The following is a 19,960-nucleotide window of genomic DNA, read 5'->3' as shown; positions in this document are numbered from 1 at the left end:
GCGTAGCTTGCATGGCAGTTGGCTCCAAATAAGACGAGAAAGAAATTCCTTCTGGAGAATCACCCCCTAAGCAGCTTCTTGGATCCAAATGCGGGACTTAGGACTGGTATAACAGGAAGCAGGATGCTAAATGAGCTCAAAGTCCCCTCTTCCTTTGCAGGTGGGTAGGGAAGACTCCCTGGTCCTGAATGGGGTAACTGTGCCCCTGAAGGACCAGGTGCGCAGCCTGGGAGTCATTTTGGACTCACAGCTGTCCATGGAGGCGCAGGTCAAGTCTGTGACCAGGTGTCTACCAGCTGCATCTGGTACGCAGGATGAGATCCTACCTGCCCACGGACTGTCTCGCCAGAGTGGTGCATGCTCTGGTTATCTCCCGCTTGGACTACTGCAATGCGCTCTAAGTGGGGCTACCTTTGTTTTTTTTAAAAAAAATAATATTTATTAATAATTTCACAATTGCAAAAAAAAAAAAGACAAAATGAAGAACAACACTTCAATACAAAAAAAAGAGAAAAACACAGAACATAAAAACCAATACAACAATACAGCAAAAGAAAAATAAAAAGAAGGGGGGGAAAAGACACAAATCCCAAATTGCATATCTATAATTTCCATTTGCTTGTTTCATTGACCTCCTCACACCTCCCTTTTTGTATTCTAGTTTAATTAATTATTTCAGCAAATTCTTTCCATCTTTCTCAATTTTTGTTAAAAAAAATATCTTAACAATTTAACCTAATAATTAACTCAACAAATCCTTTCCATCTTTCCCCATATTCTGTTATTCAAATTACCTTAATTTATTTAACCTTATCTTACCCCAAAATACCTTAAAGCTTAAATCTTAGTTTTCAAATATACATAGCTCCTGATATCATTTCTGCTAGAGTCATATAGTTTCATTCCAACATTTTCCCTAATATTCATTAAGCTAATTCTAAATAAAAAGTTTCCTTTATAAATTTTCTTCCAATCATCATCCAGCGCCTCTTCTTCCTGGTCTCGGATCGTGTCAGTCCTTACTGTCCATTCCATCTAGTCCCTCAACCTGGAAGCCTTATGTCCGAGGCCCTTAAGTCTCTTCCATGTCCCTTCTGCAGTTCTTCTTCTTCTTGTTTATACTTGCCCTTTTCCTTGTCTTTTGTTGGTCTCTTTCTTAATTTCTTTCCTTTCTCATTGAGGAGTAGGTCTCTGGGGGATTCCAACCCAAAATTGTCTCCATCTCCCTTCATCCAGCCCGCCCATTCCCCACAGTCCCACTCCCCACAGTCCTCGATATAATCCAAAAAGTATTTAATGTCATATTTCAAGGTCTCTCCAAAGTTAGGAATCTCCTCATCTCCAAACTCCCCCTGGCCCACTTCAACTTCAATCTTCAATGACAGCGGCTTATGCTCCTGTAGGGCCTCGGGTCTCTCCATTTGTATTATTTGAAGTGCAACCGCATCTTCCTTCATTGTCATCTGCACTTGCCCAGTCAGTAAAGAATCATAGGTTGGTCCCTGGATGATTTCTGTATCAATGTTCCCTGTTTGTCCACAGTTATTAACCACAACAGTCAAATCCATTTTCTCATTCATCAAGTCCATCTTCTCATGCATCTGTTCCAGCAAGGCATTTGTTTTGCATAAAGCAAGCACCCAATCTTCCTCCCAGCTCATCTTTGGTAAAGGTCAAAAAAGACTGTTCCCACGATCTTAATCTCACAGATGTTGGGTCCTCAAGTATACTGCAGCAACAATTTAACAAGCTCCCTCTAGAGGAGACAATTTCTGTTTGTATCCATTTTTTTTTTAAGGCAAAGGAAAGTTACTTTCATTTTCCAGATATTTCAGATGTTTTTCAGATATTTTGTTTCTTTAAAATGCAAAAGGCAACATTAGAATCAACTTGTCTCTCTTCATTAGCTATCTGTCAAAGTATTCCATTCACAGTCAATGAACCTCTCCAACAGTTTCTGTCTCTGACACCCCGTTCCCAGGTTAGAGACGGTGGAAACTTATCCTTCTTCACTCCCTCTCCTGCTAAGGTTAAACAGAGTTCCCCCCCCTTTTCTCCTGCTTCCAAGGGGGGCTTCGGTGATTCTAAATGAAGGAAATTTAGGCTTTTTGACAGCTTTCCCGGCTTTAGCTTACAAAATTTTTGCTTTAGTCTATATACAAAAAGCGGAAGGCGGACTTCCTGTTTTGCACCTTCCCGCTTCGATACCAAATTAAGCAATTTCTTGATCCAATTTTCCGTTTCTACTCACGGGTACTTGTTTTAAGTCCAATTGTCCACAGGAAAAAGTCAGCGCTCTCTGGCAATGGCTGTGCGGCTTCACTCCGTGAAAGTAGCAGTCAGTTCGCAGCACCGCGCTTCTCACCCCACTTCGCTCTGGAGCCCCTAAATGGGATTCCCCGAGAGTAGGGGGGCGCTTCTGGTGCCCTGCCGAACCCCACATTCCCAGGCTTCCTCTGCCTGGGATTTCTAGCGGGTCCCCACCTTCGCCGCGGCGGGAAGACCCAGTTTCCACGGAGCCCGTTCCTCCGGTCGGAGGAACTCCGCCATTCACCAATGGCGCTGACCCGGAAGTCTAAGTGGGGCTACCTTTGAAGGTACTACAACTAATCCGGAATGTGGCAGCTAAACTGGTGACTGGGAGTGGCTGCCAAGACCACATAACACCAGTCCTGAAGGACCTACATTGGCTCCCAGTACGTTTCCGAGCACAATTCAAAGTGTTGGTGCTGACCTTTAAAGCCCTAAACGGCCTCGGCCCAGTATACCTGAAGGAGTGTCTCCACCCCATTATTCAGCGTGGACACTGAGGTCCAGCACCAAGGGCCTTCTGGCGGTTTCCTCACTGCAGGAAGCAAGGCTACAGGGAACCAGGCAGAGGGCCTTCTTGGTAGTGGCGCCCACCCTGTGGAACGCCTTCCCATCAGATGTCAAGGAAATAGACAACTATCTGACTTTTAGAAGACATCTGAACGCAGCCCTGTAACAGGGAAGATTTTATTGTTTGATGTTTTATCGTGTTTTTAATATTCTGTTGGGAGCTGCCCAGCGTGGCTGGGGAGACCTGGCCAGATGTGCGAGGTGTAAGTAATAAATTATTATTATTATTATTATTATTATTATTATTATTATTATTATTTCTTCTGCATACGCTCTGTTTCCCTTCATTGGGCAGCGCATAGTGGCTGCTGCAGAGCAAGCAAGGAGAAGGTGAGGCTGCCACCACTGTGTGATTCGCCAGCTCTGAGATGCATCTACAAGCAACACACGGCTAATAATGCGCTAACAAAATATTTATAACATTATATTGTTCCACCATTCATAAGCAGAATATATATAATCCTTGCATCAAGTCACAAATAATAGGAATCAAACAAATGTTCCATGAACCGAATTGGAAAGCGTCCGTCAATATCAAAGAACACTGAAATGAAGGCACAGTGCATTTCAACAGTCAAAATCTTGCAGATGTGCGGTGATAGGGGCGCCGAATAGTTTTTCCAGATAACGAACTGATTCTTCGTCAGCAAATAAGTTGTCCCTACAGGTACTTCAAATAGCAATGGATCAGCAATCACTTAACAGTGTAGTATTAGCCGCATATTGCTTGCAGTTGTTCAGAGTTTTCTGTTTTTGCAACACAGGGCGATTACCTTTGTTGTATAGCTCTGAAATGCAGGTAGAAAGCAGAGCCGCCCTGGGTGGGAAGAAAGGGGAGTGGAGCAGGGGCCAAGAAGCCTTGAATTTATTTATTTATTTATTTATTTATTTATTTATTTATTTATTTAAACAACAACAACATTGCCCCTTTCTGTGACTATTTTTTTTAAAAAAAATGATATTTATTGAAAAATTTTTAGAATTACAAAAGAAAACAAAGTAGAAAAAGAGAAAGAAAAAACAAAGAAAAAACAAATCACATCAAACAATACAAATTCAAAAAACAAAAATATACCACAAACATTTAAAAACAAATCCAATATTCTCAAATCCTTAACTGTCATTACCTTTCTTTGACCTCCTCCTCCTCCCTTTTTTTGTATCCTAGTTGTTAATTGTCGCAGCAAATCCTTTCCATATTTCATAATATTCTGTCATTACATTACCTTAATCTATTTTAATCTTATCTTACTATAAAAAACCTTAAAGCTTAAAACTTAAATCTTATTTTTACCAACTTCTCATAACCATAATATTCTTACATAATTCTTTAAACATTTTTGCTAAAGCCAAATAATTTCGTTCCAACATTTTTCTAACATTCATCAATTTTATAAAACAATCCTAGTAATAAAAAAACAAATAAAAAAAACAATCCAATCTTCATCCAGCGCCCCTTCCTCCTGGTCCCGGGTTTTGTCAGTCCTTTTTATCCCATCAATCTAGCGCATTAACCTGGTAATCTTATATCCGAGGCCCTTAAGTCCCTTCCATGTCCCTTCCGCGGCTCTTCTTCATATTTATAGCTGTATTTTCCTTTGTCTCCTGCTCCTTTCACTCGTGGGAACTCCAGCTTACCAATGTTTTTGACCCTTCTCGACAAATCAGCCCCTTTTCCATAGTCCACACTAAACTCCATGTGGTATTTAAGAACATGTTTCAAAATCCCTCCAAAATTAAGAGCCCCCACAACCCCAAACATCTCACGGCCCATTGCCAGACTTGAAAAGTCCAAACATCCCTGCATAGGGGGGTCTATCCAACCCCCCATTTCCAAACCAGACCAAACTTTATCTTTCCAAATCTGGCTTTTTCCAAGTTCATTTGTCAAATCCAAGAGCTCATGTTCCTGCTGGGCCACAGCTCCCTCCATCTCTGGCGCCCAAGATTCAGCGACATCCTCTTCCCTCATCTGTTCTGTCAGGGCACACTCCTGATTTAATTCCTGGGTGGGCTCCATATAATTTCCCACTGCCTGTTCAAAATTTCTGATCGCATCAGTCATCAAGTCCGTCTTCTCATGTAGCTGTTCCAGTAGGGCACTTGTTTTACAGAGAGCACACAACAGAGCTTCTGAATACATTGTCCTGCAAGGTCAGAAGTCTATTCCCACGATCGTAATCTGTAACAGCTGCAAGCTCCCCAATTCAGAATTGGTTACAGTTTCACAGGCTCCCTCTAGGAGGAAAACTTCTATTTGTTCTTTTCTTTTAAAGACAAATCTAACAACAAAGTTTCCTTTTTCAGATATTTTGTCAATATTTGTTCCTTTAAAATGCGAAGGGGAACAATGGAATCACTATGTTTCTCTTCTTTTAGCTATCTGTCAAAAACGTTTGTCTCTGGTCAATGAGCTTCAAAAAACGTCAGTCCTGACACCCCGCTCCAGGATCAAGACGGTGGAAAGTTACTTTACTTTACACTCACTTCTGCAGGTTTAAACAGTCCGGAAAAAATCCCCCCTCTTCTCCTGATTCCGAAGGGGGTTCAACAATTTTAAATGATTAAAGTTCATCTTTTACAAGCGATTTTCTGAGCTCTAGTTTGCCATGTCTTTGCTTTAATCTATCTACAAAGAAACGGAAGGCTGACTTCCTGTTTAGACCTTCCCGTTTCAGTGCCAAATTGAAATAAACTTTTAAGTCCAATTTTCCTTTCTGCTCGCAAGTCCTTATTTAAAGTCCAATTGTCCGAAATTTAAGTACTCACGGGTGATTATTTTAGAAGCCAAATTGTCCCAGGAAAAAGGCAGCGCTCTCTGGCAACGGCTGTGCGGCTTCGCTCCACGGAAGAAGCAGTTGACTCTCAGCACCACGCCACTTCCCCCTCTTCGCTCCGGAGCCCGTTAGTGGGTTCCTTTGTGGGTTGGGAGGGCGCTAAAGGTGCCCGCCGAGTCCCATGGTCACAGGCTTCATCTGCCTGTGATTTTTGAAAGGGTCCCCGCTTCGCCGTAGCGGAAAAGACCCGTTTCCCGTGGAGCTGATCCCTCCAGATCAGAGGGAGTCCGCCATTACCGATGGCGCCACCCCTGTGACTAATTTATTCTTTGGTATGTGTTTTTCTTTTTGTAAATCTACCAAAGAAAAAAATAAATCCAGGATTAAGGGGTTTTCTCAGATGCTGGAGGGTCTGTGTGCTTTGTCCTACTGATATAGCAGTGGTGGAAATGTTCTGTGGGTGAGGGAGACAAAAATGGGGGTGGGGAGATTCAGTTGGGGGACAGAGTGAGAAATATCCCTATTTTCATCTGAGGAATGTTGGAGGGTATGCGTCTGGTGGTGTCTTCCCCACTTCCCCAAATCTTTTATTGGTTCCGGTTCCGCATCTATATCTATCATCTATATCTATCTATCTATCTATCTATCTATCTATCTATCTATCATCTATCTATCTTTTTTCTGGGGTACGCATACCCCTAAACATTTTGTGAATCTAAGTTTGGCCTCATTGAGGGGCAGTATTTCAATATGAGTAAGAAAATGAGAGTACCCTTAACATTTTTTAAGGAAAAAAGCACTGTGCGTATATGTATATACATATACATTGTTGTTGTTGTTGTTTAGTCGTTTAGTGGTGTCCGACTCTTCGTGACCCCATGGACCAGAGCACACCAGGCCCTCCTGTCTTCCACTGCCTCCCGCAGTTTGGTCAAACTCATGCTGGTAGCTTTGAGAACACTGTCCAACCATGTCGTCCCCTTCTCCTTGTGCCTTCAATCTTTCCCTACATCTACACACACACAGGAAGCAGCCATCAATATTGCACAACCCCACCCCACTCAGAAGCACAAAACGCCTATTTAATTATATTTAACTTCTAAGTCATTTCAGTTTTTCAATGAAGGTACTGTTCCACAAACGGCGTTTGTGCCCTCGGAGGCCCATGACCATGTTCTATCAGTGCTGTGCATGCAATAAGACCCTGCCAGGTTGAGGGGAGAGCAGTGGTTTCCTTGTGTCTCGGACACGGGTTCCCTGGTCCACCGGCCCAAAGAGGAGGGTCTGTGCAGATGGTTTGGTGCAGGAGCGCCAAAGAAGGATGTCAAAAACAGCAGAGCGGTCCGTTAGAAGAAGGTGAGAACTTAAAAGGGGGCTTGCAGAACCTTGATGCTGTTAAAGACTAGGGATGGATGCCAAAACAGCAAGCCTTTATTGTGACTTCTCTGCGCCTTAGCAAGCGTCTCAACGCATTACTCATACAGAAACTGGCACATGTCTCTTTGGCCAGAACCTCCCATTGGTCCACCTGGCCAATGCAGGTGGCAGGCATCCAAGTCTTACAGATAGCTCCCTTCCCTAGGCCAATAGGCCAAGCATCCCAAGCTCACAGATGCTTAGCACAGCATCAAAGCAAGCCAATTAGCTGATAACAAAGCAAGAAGGTAAACATAGACGAGCTCATTCTTGCAGCAGAGAAGAGTTAGTCCAAGGGTTAGCTTGACTACGGAAAGAGTCAATTAGCAGCAATAAAATTATGCTGGAAAGAACAAGATAAGAACCCCGAACTGCCAATGGCACTACAGAGGTACCTCAGGTTACATAGGCTTCAGGTTACATACGCTTCAGGTTACAGACTCTGCTCACCCAGAAATAGTACCTTGGGTTAAGAACTTTGCTTCAGGATGAGAACAGAAATTGTGCTCCGGCGGCGTGGCAGCAGCAGGAGGCCCCATTAGCTAAAGTGGTGCTTCAGGTTAAGAACAGTTTCAGGTTAAGAACGGACCTCCGGAACAAATTAAATACTTAACCCGAGGTACCACTGTATCACTGAGATGCAGGCAGAAGGCAGAGCCGCCCTGGGTGGGAAGAAAGGGGGAGCAGAGCAGAGGGCAAGAAGCCTTGATTTTTTTAAAAATACAGTGGTACCTCGGGTTAAGTACTTAATTCGTTCCGGAGGTCCATTCTTAACCTGAAACTGTTCTTAGCCTGAAGCACCACTTTAGCTAATGGGGCCTCCTGCTGCCACTGCGCCGCCGGAGCAAGATTTCTGTTCTCATCCTGAAGTAAAGTTCTTAACCCAAGGTAATAATTCTGGGTTAGCGGAGTTTGTAACCTGAAGCGTCTGTAACCCGAGGTACCACTGTAAACAACAACAACAAGATTGCCCCTTTCTGTGGCTAATTTATACCTTGATGTGTGTTTTTCTTTTTGTAAATCTACTGAAGAACAAAACCAAACCACCAGAATTAAAGAGAGCACGTTAAACCACAGATCTCAGCTTACATGGAAAAAGCAGAAGGGGTGTGTGCAAAAAACCCCCACACCGTTTCGATGTCTCCTCTGATTTGAAATGTATCTGTATTCAGTCGCATTCTGAATGCTGGAGAGATCTAACTGGGACATTTTGCAGTTTAACTAGTGCATGGGTAGGCAAGCTAAGGCCCGGGGGCCGGATCCGGTCCAATCGCCTTCTCAGTCCGGCCCGCAGACGGTCCTGGACTCAGCGTGTTTTTACATGAGTAGAATGTGTCCTTTAATTTAAAATGCATCTCTGGGTTATTTGTGGGGCCTGCCTGGTGTTTTTCCATGATTAGAATGTGTGCCCGGCTGCCGCCGCCACTGCCAAGAGCCCTTGTGATGGCCTGGGACTTGGGCTCGGACTCGGAACCAGAGGAGTCTTAGTCCGCACCAGATCCTTTGCCCCAGGCATCATCTGAACCAAGTCTGAGGCCTGATCCTGAAGAGCCCCCATCTGCGCAGGTTCCCCTGCAACAAGCACCAGCTGGGCCGAGTCAGGGGCCTGAGCCTGCCCTGGCTCCAGATGTGGGGATTACCTTGTTGACTTCAGCTGGGCAATCACAGCTGCTCCACTACCAGTTGGGTCAGGGGAGGCTGAGGCAGACCCTGGGTCTAGTAACCCACCGATATCTCCCAAGCTGCGGAGACTCAGGTCTGAGAGAAGGAGAGTCCTGAGTACTCGCAGGAGGAGTGTTTGCCTTTGGGCGAAACAGGGAGGTGAGTCGCCGGGGGATCAGGACCGGCTGCTACTCCAACAAAGATAAAAGGCTGTCAGACCTCGCCCCAGGTTGCGGGAGCAACATTGCTGTATGCCAGAGATCCTGTACCTGTCCTTGCCTGGTTTCCTGCCTCGTGTCCTGCTTTGGCCCTGTCGGACTGACTCCTAGTGGAACCTTTGGGTCCTGGACCGGTCCTGGACCGCGTTTCATGGGTTGCCCCTGGGCCCAGCATAGCCCTCCCTGGGGGAGGAGGATGAGGAAGGAGGTGGGGGAAAGCATCTGCAGCGGCGGGGAGGCACGCGCGGTGGAGCTGGACGGGCGGCTCCTGCAGGAAGAAGCGGGCAACAGGGCGGCTCCTGCGAAGAAGGACAAGGGGCGGCAGCGGGGGGCGTCACCACCTCTCGCAGCTGTGGCAGTGCCTTAGGCCAAGCCCAACAGATGGACGTAACCTCTCCCCTGGCGCCAGGGATGTCAGCTCCGCCGGCCACGCGCATGCTCCTTTCCCGCCCAGGGAACCCGCCACCCACCACAGTACGGGCTTCCCTCCCTCCAAGCCACCCTAAATTTGGGGGCTCTGGGAGGATCTTTGCACCCCGGCGCCACATATGCTAAAGACGACCCTGAGTGGAAACCTGCCTTCAAATGCAAAATGAATCCAATGTCCTTCCCATCCCAAAGGCTGGACCTCTCCACTGTAAACTGGGCACCACACACTGAGAAATTGGGCTTAGAATCCCCCTTGCATGCTCTTCTTTATGCCCCCCCCTTTTTAAAAGAAAATTTAATACCTGGGGTTTTGGTGGTGGACCCCTGGGATGTGCTCACCCCAATTCCCCCCCCCGCCCCACTGTTTGCTTTCAGCCCATATTGTTGCCCCACTCCCCAAACCCCACAACAGGCAACAAACCCAATCAAACTTTTCCTTATCAGCAGGGCGCCCATAGCTCTGAATGCCATTTTGCTGAATCATAAGAGCACCTGAAGCTTTGTTATCACGGTAAATGACTCATTGGCTCACCGCCAGGAGGGGGGGGAGGGAAACACAACAAAGGACTGGCCTCGGTTAGTGCAACATCAATAGGCATGATGGTACTCAAATTATTGGTGGGTGCTTTAAGGAAACCCACAAGCACTCTCTGACTCCCTATAAAAAGGTAAAGGAACCCCTGACCATTAGGTGCAGTCATGACTGACTCTGGGGTTGCGGCGCTCATCTCTCTTTACTGGCTAAGGGAGCCGGCGTACAGCTTCCAGGTCATGTGGCCAGCATGTGGCGAACCAGAGCAGCGCACGGAAATGCTGTTTACCTTCCTGCTGGAGCGGTACCTATTTATCTACTTGCACTTTGACGTGCTTTTGAACTGCTAGGTTGGCAGGAGCAGGGACCGAGCAACAGGAGCTCACCCCGTCGCAGGGATTCGAACCGCCGACCTTCTGATTGGCAAGTCCTAGGCTCTGTGGTTTAACCCACAGCGCCACCCGCATCCCTCTGACTCCCCATACATTTAGCCAAATCATATCCATAGCTGTCAACTTACAGATTTGAAAATAAGGGACCAGCAGCCTTGAAAATAAGGGACCAGCAGCCAAAATAAGGGACCTGCGGCCTCACTTGTTCCAGGCACTCCAGTCTTCCTGTCCTCCTGCAGTCTGGTCAAACTCATGCTGGTAGCTTCGAGAACACTGTCCAACCAACTTTGTAACCAGAGGTTCAACTGAATAGAATCTGAATCACATGCACCACAAGGCCTATGCAGCCTCAACTTAAGATGGCTCCCCGGCCTGGCTTTGCACTGCAAAGTTTGCAGCAGCACGTGCAACAAAATGGCGTCCAGCATTTAAAACCCCCCTCAGCTTGCATTAACTAGCCACACACAAGGCATGCAAGCTCCACCCCCCAGTCATTCTTAGACTTCTTATTGGGTGAGCAACACAGCCAAGCAACACAGTTGGAGCTTCCCTCCTCCCTGTCCCTCCTCCCTGGCCGGCAGGGAGGGAGGGAGAGGAGCTGCTTCCTTTGAAATTTAAGGAACATTATTTAAGGGACATTTAAGGGACATCCATCAATAAGGGACAGCAGCGGGACATGGCACTGGAATAAGGGATTGTCCCTTCAAATAAGGGACACTTGACAGCTATGATCATATCCCTACTCACAACCTTTGGGAAACAGGAACTGAGGGTTCCCATAGGTGAAGGGGATAAGCATGGAGCCAGAAATTTAAGGGGAGGGAGCTGAGCTCTAAGTCATGGTAGCATACTCTTGATCCTCACCCTACTCTGAGAAGAACATATCAGAGACACCTGAAAAGCAGCAGGGAGCCTTCCAGATGGATGCTCATTCAGCAACCAGCGCTCCCTCCACCCGTGCAAGATTTACACAGTGTTTGCACAACGCCGTTGGCATGAAAACGCCCTCCTGTATTTCCCTTCCTTCTGTTATAGTGGATTTAACCCTTTCCCCCAGGGTGAACCTGATAAGTAGGCCTGGCACCAGCAAGTCAGCCAGATCAAGGGTCTGGGGGAGGGGCACGGGAGCCCCTTCACCAGCCTGACTCATTTGTGGCGCCCTTCATCCTCCCACTGGGTCTCTGGATGCAAGCAGAGCACTCGAGAGCACTGCTACCCATCTATAGTTGAAGTATGTCTGGGGCCCCAATGGAGGGCACAGAGCAATGCTGCCCCTAGTGGTGGCAGCAGAGGAAACAAGTGGCGCTCACAGCTGCTGAGATCAGACCAAGTCCTGACCTGGCCAGAGGGTGCATGTGTGTGAGTCCCACTGTTGGCATCATGCCAAGCTCCCGAAGGCTGGTGCAGGCCTTGCCAACGAGCTTACCAAAAGAACCCCACCCAGTTGCCAACGCCTCATTTGCAGTATCTGAGCAACAGGACCACAGCACTGAGCCCCTGCCTGCAGGCCCGGAACAAAGACAAATCTAGAAAACCACATAATAAGGCAACCGTGCCTCTGAGAGCAGAAAAACCCTGGGTACAAAATAAAGAGAGCAATTTCCCAGGTGAGGACAAGAAAGCAAAGTAACAGCTGTTTGGATCTGCTGTGGCTCAAATAGACTTTCCCAGAGGAGGCAATGAAAACCAAACCAACCCCCAAACCATGGAAAGCACTGCCCCAAGATTTTCCAGTAGGCAAAGCAGGGAACAGGAGGAGAAAAGGAGGTGATGCTCTTGAGAAAGAAAACCATGTGGAGAGGATGAGAAAGAGGAAGAAAACTGACCTTGGAGAAGCTGACTGTCAAATGGTCCCATTCCGAAAATCTGCAAGGTGCAGGTTTTACAACTGAGATGCTCAAGCAGCTCAGTCGTGTAACAGAAGAGGAACTAATTAAAGTGATCTCTCTGATCCCTCTCCCTCCCTACCTCCTTCCCTCCCTCTCTCTCTCTCTCTCTCTCTCTCTCTCTGTCTGCACAACCCAGAAGTGGGGAGTTTGGGACTGGCCATCACAATACTGGGGAAATCCCGGAAAGGGGACAAAATAGGAAATCCCCTTTTATTCTGGCACCACCGGTCAAGAGCAGGAAGCATCCTCCTCCCTGCTGCACACATTAACTGTGCCACCTGTTGCACAACTTTGAAGGCAGCCCCATTTAGTTTCCTAATCTGCCTCGCTGCAAAAGAAATAAACAAACCCACAGCCTTTCCCGCAAGGAGACCTTGCAAAGCCAGAAACTTACCGGGCGCTGGGAGAGCCCTCTGCTCTTCCCCCTTGGATGCCAAGACAGCACACGAAACCTCAGCCTCAGTCCCACCCCAGGAATAAAAAGAGACCACCACATGAGACCTTCTGTTTACCGCCCATGCAGCTCATGAGAGCAGAAGTGAAAGTACGCAGGAGTGTGCTTTATTTTCACTTTCGGTCCTATTTTCTTGCTTGTGATCCAAATTTATCTTGCCATACTTTGTTCAGGAAGCCTGCGGTACACTCCCACATTAACTCCAACAGAATGACTAATTATTATTGCTGCATACCACCCCTACCTCCAAGTGATGTAATAAATAATAATAATAGTAATAATACTACTACTACTAATAATAATAATTTATGTATCACCCATCTGACTGGTTTTCCCCCGTCACTCTGGGCAGCTCCCAGCAAACTAAAACACAGTAAGACATCAAACATTAAAAACTTCCCTAAACAAGGCTGCCTTCAGATGTCTTCTAAAAGTCAGAAGGTTCTTTATCTCCTTGACATCTGATGGGAAGACGTTCCACAAAGCGGGTGCCACTACCAAGAAGGCCCTCTGCCTGGTTCCCTGTAACCTCACTTCTCGCAGTGAAGGAACTGCCAGAAGGCCCTTGGAGCTGGACCTCAGTGTCCGGGCTGAACGATGGGGGTGGAGATGCTCCTTCAGGTATACTGGGCTGAGGCCGTTTAGGGCTTTCAAGGTCAGCGCCAACACTTTGAATTGTGCTTGGAAACGTACTGGGAGCCAATGTAGGTCTTTCAGGATTGGTGTTATATGGTCCCGGTGGCAGCTCCCAATCACTAGTCTGGCTGCTGCATTCTGGATTAGTTGTAGTTTCCGAGTCAAAGGTGTGCTGCAGTAGTCAAAGCAGGGGATAACCAGAGCATGCACCACTCTGGTGAGACAGTGCGCAGGCAGGTAGGGTCTCAGCAAGAATACCAGATAGAGCTGGTAGACAGCCACCTTGGAAGCCGAATTAACCTGTGACTTCATGGACAGCTGTGGGTCCAAAATGACTCCCAGGTTGCACACTTGTTCCTTTAGGGGCACAGTTACCTCATTCAGGACCAGGAATCTCCCACACCTGCCTGCCAGTGTTCATGTTTCCTTTTGGGAATGAGGCACAGCAGAGCCTGTGATATCTTTAGGATATTTTGCTTATTTACACATCTATTTGCAACCTGAGCCTACGATGGAGGGTTTCCATAGCATTATGAACACTGCAATACGGTCTTGTTTCTCCCAAAGCCACAGGCTTTGATTCAAAGCAGAAATCAAACATTACCTCTGACTCTCTGCTCGACTCTCTCTCCAGCTTGCTGCTTCACTTCTAAGTCACATTAACCCCTCTAAAACTCCCTATTCTAAACTCTGGCTTTATTTCTCAAGGGAGGGGGGCCCCATTTGCAGTCTTGCACCATGCCCCTTAGTCCTCCTTAATGACCCATAATTTCTATGGGACCCTTTATGTAAGTGGCCTCCATGACTCTTTCTATCGGCCCATATGGGACCAGCGCGAGTGGCCGGGCCTTGTGAACTTTTAATTCCCTACCCCTACGGTTATGATTCGCGGGTTCCCACTTAATTTTATTTTGATTTTAAATGTGATTCAAATTGTATTTTCAACTAATTGTTTGATTTTGTGTTGTGTGTAAATAAAAATTATATTATTATTGTTGTTGTTGTTATTATTACTATTATTATTATCACCCTGCCAGTCGCCCTCAGGCTATCCTGGCTAGTCCAAGAATGAGAAGCTTTGATTAATTTCTAACACTACCTGGTTCTAGAGATGAGATGGGTCTGGTACCCAGCTTAACACGCAACTCAGAACATTATTTTTGTGGTTTGTTGCAAGCGGTGCCCGCCCTGTGGAGCGCCCTCCCATCAGATGTGAAGGAAATAAGCAGCTATCTTATATTTAAAAGACATCTGAAGGCAGCCCTGTTTAGGGAAGTTTTTAATATTTAATTATGTATTGTTTCTAACACTCGATTGGGAGCCGCCCAGAGTGGCTGGGGAAACTCAGCCAGATGGGCGGGGTATAAATAATAAATTATTATTTTTATTATTACTGGTATTCAGAAGCATTGCTGCCTGCAACTGTGGAGCTGAAGCATAGCCTAGAAGCCACCAATAGCACTCTCCTCCATGAATCTTATTCTCCAGGCTCTGGCCATTGAGGTCCTAATGTCCCCACTGTGGAAGGACGTGTGGGCCCAGAATTGGCCTCCACAGTCACTTACGGACTCATTGTTAAAACCATGTTTATGGAAGACAATCTTACTCGGCTATGAGGGATCGCCAAAGAAGAAGGTGGTCTAGGACATGGGTGGGCAAACTAAGGCCCGGGGGCCGGATCCACCCCAATTGCCTTCTAAATCCGGTCGGCAGATGGTCCAGGAATCAGCGTGTTTTTACATGAGTAGAATATGTGCTTTAATTTAAAATGCATCTCTGGGTTACTTGTGGGGCATACGAATTTGTTCATTCCCCCCAATATAGTCTAGCCCCCCACAAGGTCTGAGGGACAGTGGACCGGCCCCCTGCTGAAAACGTTTGCTGATCCCTGGTCTAGGAGGTTCCTCTGGGAGTTATAGCTCAACTGCCTCAGGCACAACATCTTCCCATCTTCTGCAGCCAGCTGTGAGCCCTGACCCAGACGTGATTCCATATCTGATGTCCCTACAGCACCCAACTCTGTGCCCAGATCACTGCTGTGGCTAAAGGGGTCGTGCCTGCAAGGGATGGGGAAGTGATCTGATTCAGTTTGGATCCGAAAGCAAACTGCCCCTAATCTGAGCTTTCTGAAACAATACAGGAACCAAAACACAGCCAATCCCCTGGCATCCGGACTTCTCCAAATGCCGAAGTGCCAAACAAGCTCAAAGGAAATGCATGTGATGCTCAGGTAAAATGCGTACAAAACGCATCTATTTGTGAAAAGCGAGAGAAGATTGCTTTGCAAAAATGTGGGCGGTGTAGGTGAAATCTGAACACAGACTTGCGTGGATCAGGAGGGATCCGATGATGAATTTTCAAGAGAACTTTAAAAATCAGTAAATCGTAACCTGGTGCGGAAATGGAGAGAACTGAATTTAGGATTGGGAAAAGGAGAAACTGAAGGAAATTGATAGATTCACCCACCCCTATTGCCTTCTGCATCTGCTCTCCAGGTGCTAAACATTGATGTGCAACCTCAAAGGCCCTGCTCTCTCTTCTTAGGGTCATAAAACCCCTAAGGGTTATCTATTCTGACTCATTGCAATACAGGGCTCACAATGAAAGAATCCTGGGCAGGTGGCCATCCAACCTTTGTTTAAAAACCTTCAATGGAGGACAGTCCACCACCTTCCGAAGGAATCCACATTCCACTGTCAAATGGCTTTTATCACCAGGAACTTCTTCCTAATGTTTTTTCCCCGCAATCCCCTTTCTTGTCACTTGAATCCATTGGTGCAGACATGCCAACAATCCTACTGTTCAGGATTGGAAAGCTCTGAAGCGCATAGCCCACTATTTGAAGGGGACTTTGCACTACAGACTGAGGTTCACAAGTCAGAAGACTGGATGTCTTGAAATTTTTGTAGATGCTAGTTTTGGAAGTGAAACCACGGATGGTACCAGCACTTCTGGAGTGTGCTACATGTGCAACCACTGTCTGTTTGACTGGCTGTGCAAAAAGCAGACGACAGTAAGCCTAAGTTCCTGTGAAGCAGAACTCAATGCCCTGTCATTTTCACTCATGGATTGTGAATGGTTGATGCAACGGTTTCAGGACATCAGAGTTTCTGTGAAATGTCCTATACAGGTGTATCAAGACAATAGATCCTGTTTGGCTTTGCTGAACTCAGAGAGTTGCAAGCAAAGAACCAAATACTTGCAGATTAAGTTACAATGTGGAAGAGAGTATTCAGAAGGGACTCATTCAAGTGTCCTACATGCCAGGAAATGCAATTCCTGCAGAGTCCTACCCTCTGGAGCAGCCGAAAACAAGCTTGCTCCATCATCCATGTGACAGCCTGCTAAGTATTTGGTCATTTTCCTTTACTGGACTGGGTAGCCCTTAAAATAAAAGGCTCCTTTCCCCAGAAATGCCTTTGGAATAGAGGACTGTCCATTGATAATTAAGACACATAGTGCATCCCATCACTCGCAGAACTGAGAACGGATGGACGGCAGAATTTCTGCACTGAAAATGTCGAGCAAGTGTATGATAAAGGAAGAAAAAGCAAACTTACTACTCATGCTTCTAGCTGATGCAGCACCTTGTTGGCTCAATTGCATGGCCGATTTTTCCACCAAGGTCAACGAAATCTTCCTTGCTAGATCCTCTCTGTCCCTTTCGTGGAGCAACGTCTGGTAGTATTCCTTGGATATGACTCCTCCTTCCAACATGAGGTCTAAAAGCACCTGAATCTGGGTGGAAGACGCGTCACAGACAATTCCTCTGACTGCTGGCAAGATCTTCCCAAAGAGATCCATGCCGGGGACGTCAACGGTGTGAAGAGAATTTGAGACAGACTCCGGATTGTTGACACTTGTTGTGTATGCATGTAAAAGAAAACACGCAAAAAGTTGAAGTGAAAAAGAGAGCTGTAGCAACAGTTTCTCAGGACTCTTGCAAGTGCATTTCCTCATTTAATTGAAGCTATGAATGTGACTACCAACTAAATCTAACCACAATGTTTTGATTTAATGCTAGCGCAGCACAAGATATCTTCAAACCATGTGTGGCACCTATGAAGAAGAATTCAGGGTCCATCTGGTTCCCCATCCTGGTCTCACAGTGACCAAGCAGATGCTCGTGAGAAGACCACAGACCATGGAGGAAAGCTGTTGCAAAGAAAACTGCCAATATCTATGGTGTGCTGAGACCACATTTAGGCCACGTTCAGAGTCATAGTAACCCCCCAAAGAATTATGGGAGCCATAGTTTCTTAAGGGTGCTGAGAGTCCTAGGGAGGCCCCCTATCCAAGCTACAATTCCACGCATCCCTTGGGAAGAGGGATTGATTCCTAAGCCACTCTGGGAAGGGAACAGGGGTCTCTCCAAACAACTCAGGACTCCCTTAATGGACTACACTTCCAGGATTCTTTGGGGGAAGAAGCCATGTGTCACGGTCCGGTTCATGGGCAACCAAAGTCCCAGCTGGGGACATCGGAACCGGGGGCAAGATGGCGGGGTGGGAGCAGGAACAGGGGTCCAGAAGCCAGGATTCAAGAAGCCAAGGGTCCAAGGGTCCGAGGGTCAGGAAGCAAGGAGTCACAAAGTCAAGGGTCCGAGGATCAAGAAGCAAGGGGTCAAGGAGCCAAACACAGCAAGGCAGGAAACGTGTGAAGAGGTGAAGGGAAATGCTGACCTTATATCCCTTCCTGACTCTTGCCACCAGGTGCTGTGAGTTACCAGTCGGCCTCACCTGTGTGGCCGTGCCTTGCCCCTTCAGAACAAACTCAGGAAGGCTCCAGTCCTGCAAAGTCCTATTGGTCACAGGGCCTGGCTCCTGCATGCACTCCTGACACTTAAAGTGGCATGAAACCAGAAGGGGTGAGAGAGAGGTTGTTGGCCTGCTGGACTGGCAGGATTTTGAAGCTTTGAGGCACCAGGGCCAGATATAGTTAGGTCTATAGTGATAGAGTTCCACTCCCTCTGAAGGAGCAGGTATGTAGCTTGGAGGTAACATCTGGATCCTTTGCTGTTGCTTGAGGCTCAGGTGGCCTCAGTGGTACAGAGTGCCTTCCATCAGCTTTGGCTGGTAGCCCAGCTGTGCACCTTCTTCTTCTTCTTCTTCTTCTTCTTCTTCTTCTTCTTCTTCTTCTTCTTCTTCATTATTTCAACCCCGCCCATCTGGGAGCAGCTCCCAACAGAATATTAAAAACACGATAAAACACGAAACATTAAAAACTTCCCTAAACAGGGCTGCCATCAGCTGTCTTCTAAAAAGCAGATAGTTGCTTATTTCCTTGACATCTGCTGGGAGGGCGTTCCACAGGGCAGGCGCCACTACCGAGAAGGCCCTCTGCCTGGTTCCCTGTAACCTCACTTCTCGCAGTGACGGAACCACCAGAAGGCCCTCAAAGCCGGACCTCAGTGTCTGGGCTGAATGATAGGGGTGGAGACACACCTTCTGGTCTACAGAGCCTACTGACCTTTAGAGCTTTAAAGGTCAGCAGCAACACTTTGAATTCTGCTCAAAAACTGCTGCCTATGCTCTGGTACCCTCTAGGATAGATTACTGCGACGTGTTATACATTGGGCTGTCTCTGAAGGTGGTTAGGAAGCGTCAACTGGTGCAGAATTCGGCAGCCAGCTTCCTCATGGGGCAAGAAGGTTTGAGCATATTGCACTGATCCTGGCCCGACTGGTGGGGTATAAAAAATGAAATTATTATTATTAATATTATCATCATCATCATTCAATAGGACGTCCCTATTTTCATCGGAGAAATGTTGGAAGGTATGCATACGACGGCTATGTTTTGGTTCTCATACTGTTTAAGGAGGTTCAGCTTCCAGTGCAAAATGAATGGACTCCCTCCTCCTTCCTTGCTCAGAGGCAACTTTGACATGGTTAACTTCTTAAGCTTTCTGAAACTGGGAGGTTGCCAGAGGTAACTGCCAAAAAGATTTCCTTTCGCCTACAGTATATTGCCTTCTGTTAGACAACGGGCCTGAGTTCTCAGAAGTCACGTGATTTTTCCACTCTGTTTTCTACAAAACGCTTCCCTCCCAGATCAACAGGTTAATGCTGGCACGGCAACTGCTTGGATAAACATAGAAGGCAGGTTTCGGCTTCAGAGGTCAGCGATTAAAATATGTCAAGAACAAGAAGCCCTGTGGGTTGCTCAGTCAGTAATGAACAAGATTTATATGTCAGTAATGAGTCAGTAATGAACGAGAGTTGTATGTTCAAGCAAAAGATTAGGCAAAACATTCCTGCATTGCAGAGGGTTCGACTAGATGACTCTCGTGGTTCCTTCCAACCCTACAATTCTATGACTGTAAGCGAACGGATCTTGCAAATAATCAGAAAGCAAAAAGACCTTTTAAAAACTGAAACAACCTAGTGGGTGGAGGCAGCTCAGCTATTATTCCGCCCCTCCCTTAAAGAACAGTGAAGTTATTTTTGTGAAATGTGGGTTTGTATGCATGTTGTCCTTATCCTATGCTTGAGTAACTAACAACCAGATTCTCTGAACAGGGAGACTCATTGGAAAATTGCTGCACTCTGTCCAGCATAGCAGTGAGCCTGATTCAGGAGCAAGCCTGTCTTTCTGAAATTAAATCATCAAGGGCAATGGCTAGTTTTGGACTGGTTTGACTTCTGCTGTGTTTTATTACCTATTTGTTCAGACC

The 19,960-nt window shown here is 46.7% G+C and overlaps 1 protein-coding gene across 4 annotated transcripts in view; it reads right to left on the bottom strand.

Annotated features, from left to right (window-relative positions):
• CIITA (class II major histocompatibility complex transactivator) overlaps positions 1-17,244 on the bottom strand; it is a 53,242-nt gene extending 35,998 nt beyond the window's left edge. For 2 of the 4 annotated variants that reach the window (XM_080980944.1, XM_080980945.1), the window contains exon 1: positions 16,846-17,244. In XM_080980944.1, the coding sequence (XP_080837070.1) occupies positions 16,846-17,089 (244 nt within the window). In that variant the 5' untranslated portion in view covers positions 17,090-17,244. Of the gene's footprint in view, positions 1-12,132; positions 12,279-12,589; positions 12,834-16,845 lie in introns of those variants that run through there. The other 2 variants (XM_080980947.1, XM_080980946.1) reach the window with 2 other exon arrangements.
• Between the last annotated feature and the right edge of the window lie 2,716 nt (positions 17,245-19,960).

The sequence above is a fragment of the Podarcis pityusensis genome (genome assembly GCF_964106645.2).
Source record: "Podarcis pityusensis genome assembly, chromosome: 14".
Lineage (NCBI taxonomy): Eukaryota > Metazoa > Chordata > Lepidosauria > Squamata > Lacertidae > Podarcis > Podarcis pityusensis.
Note: the sequence above shows the minus strand (reverse complement) of the source record. Positions and strands in the feature narration are given on the sequence as shown.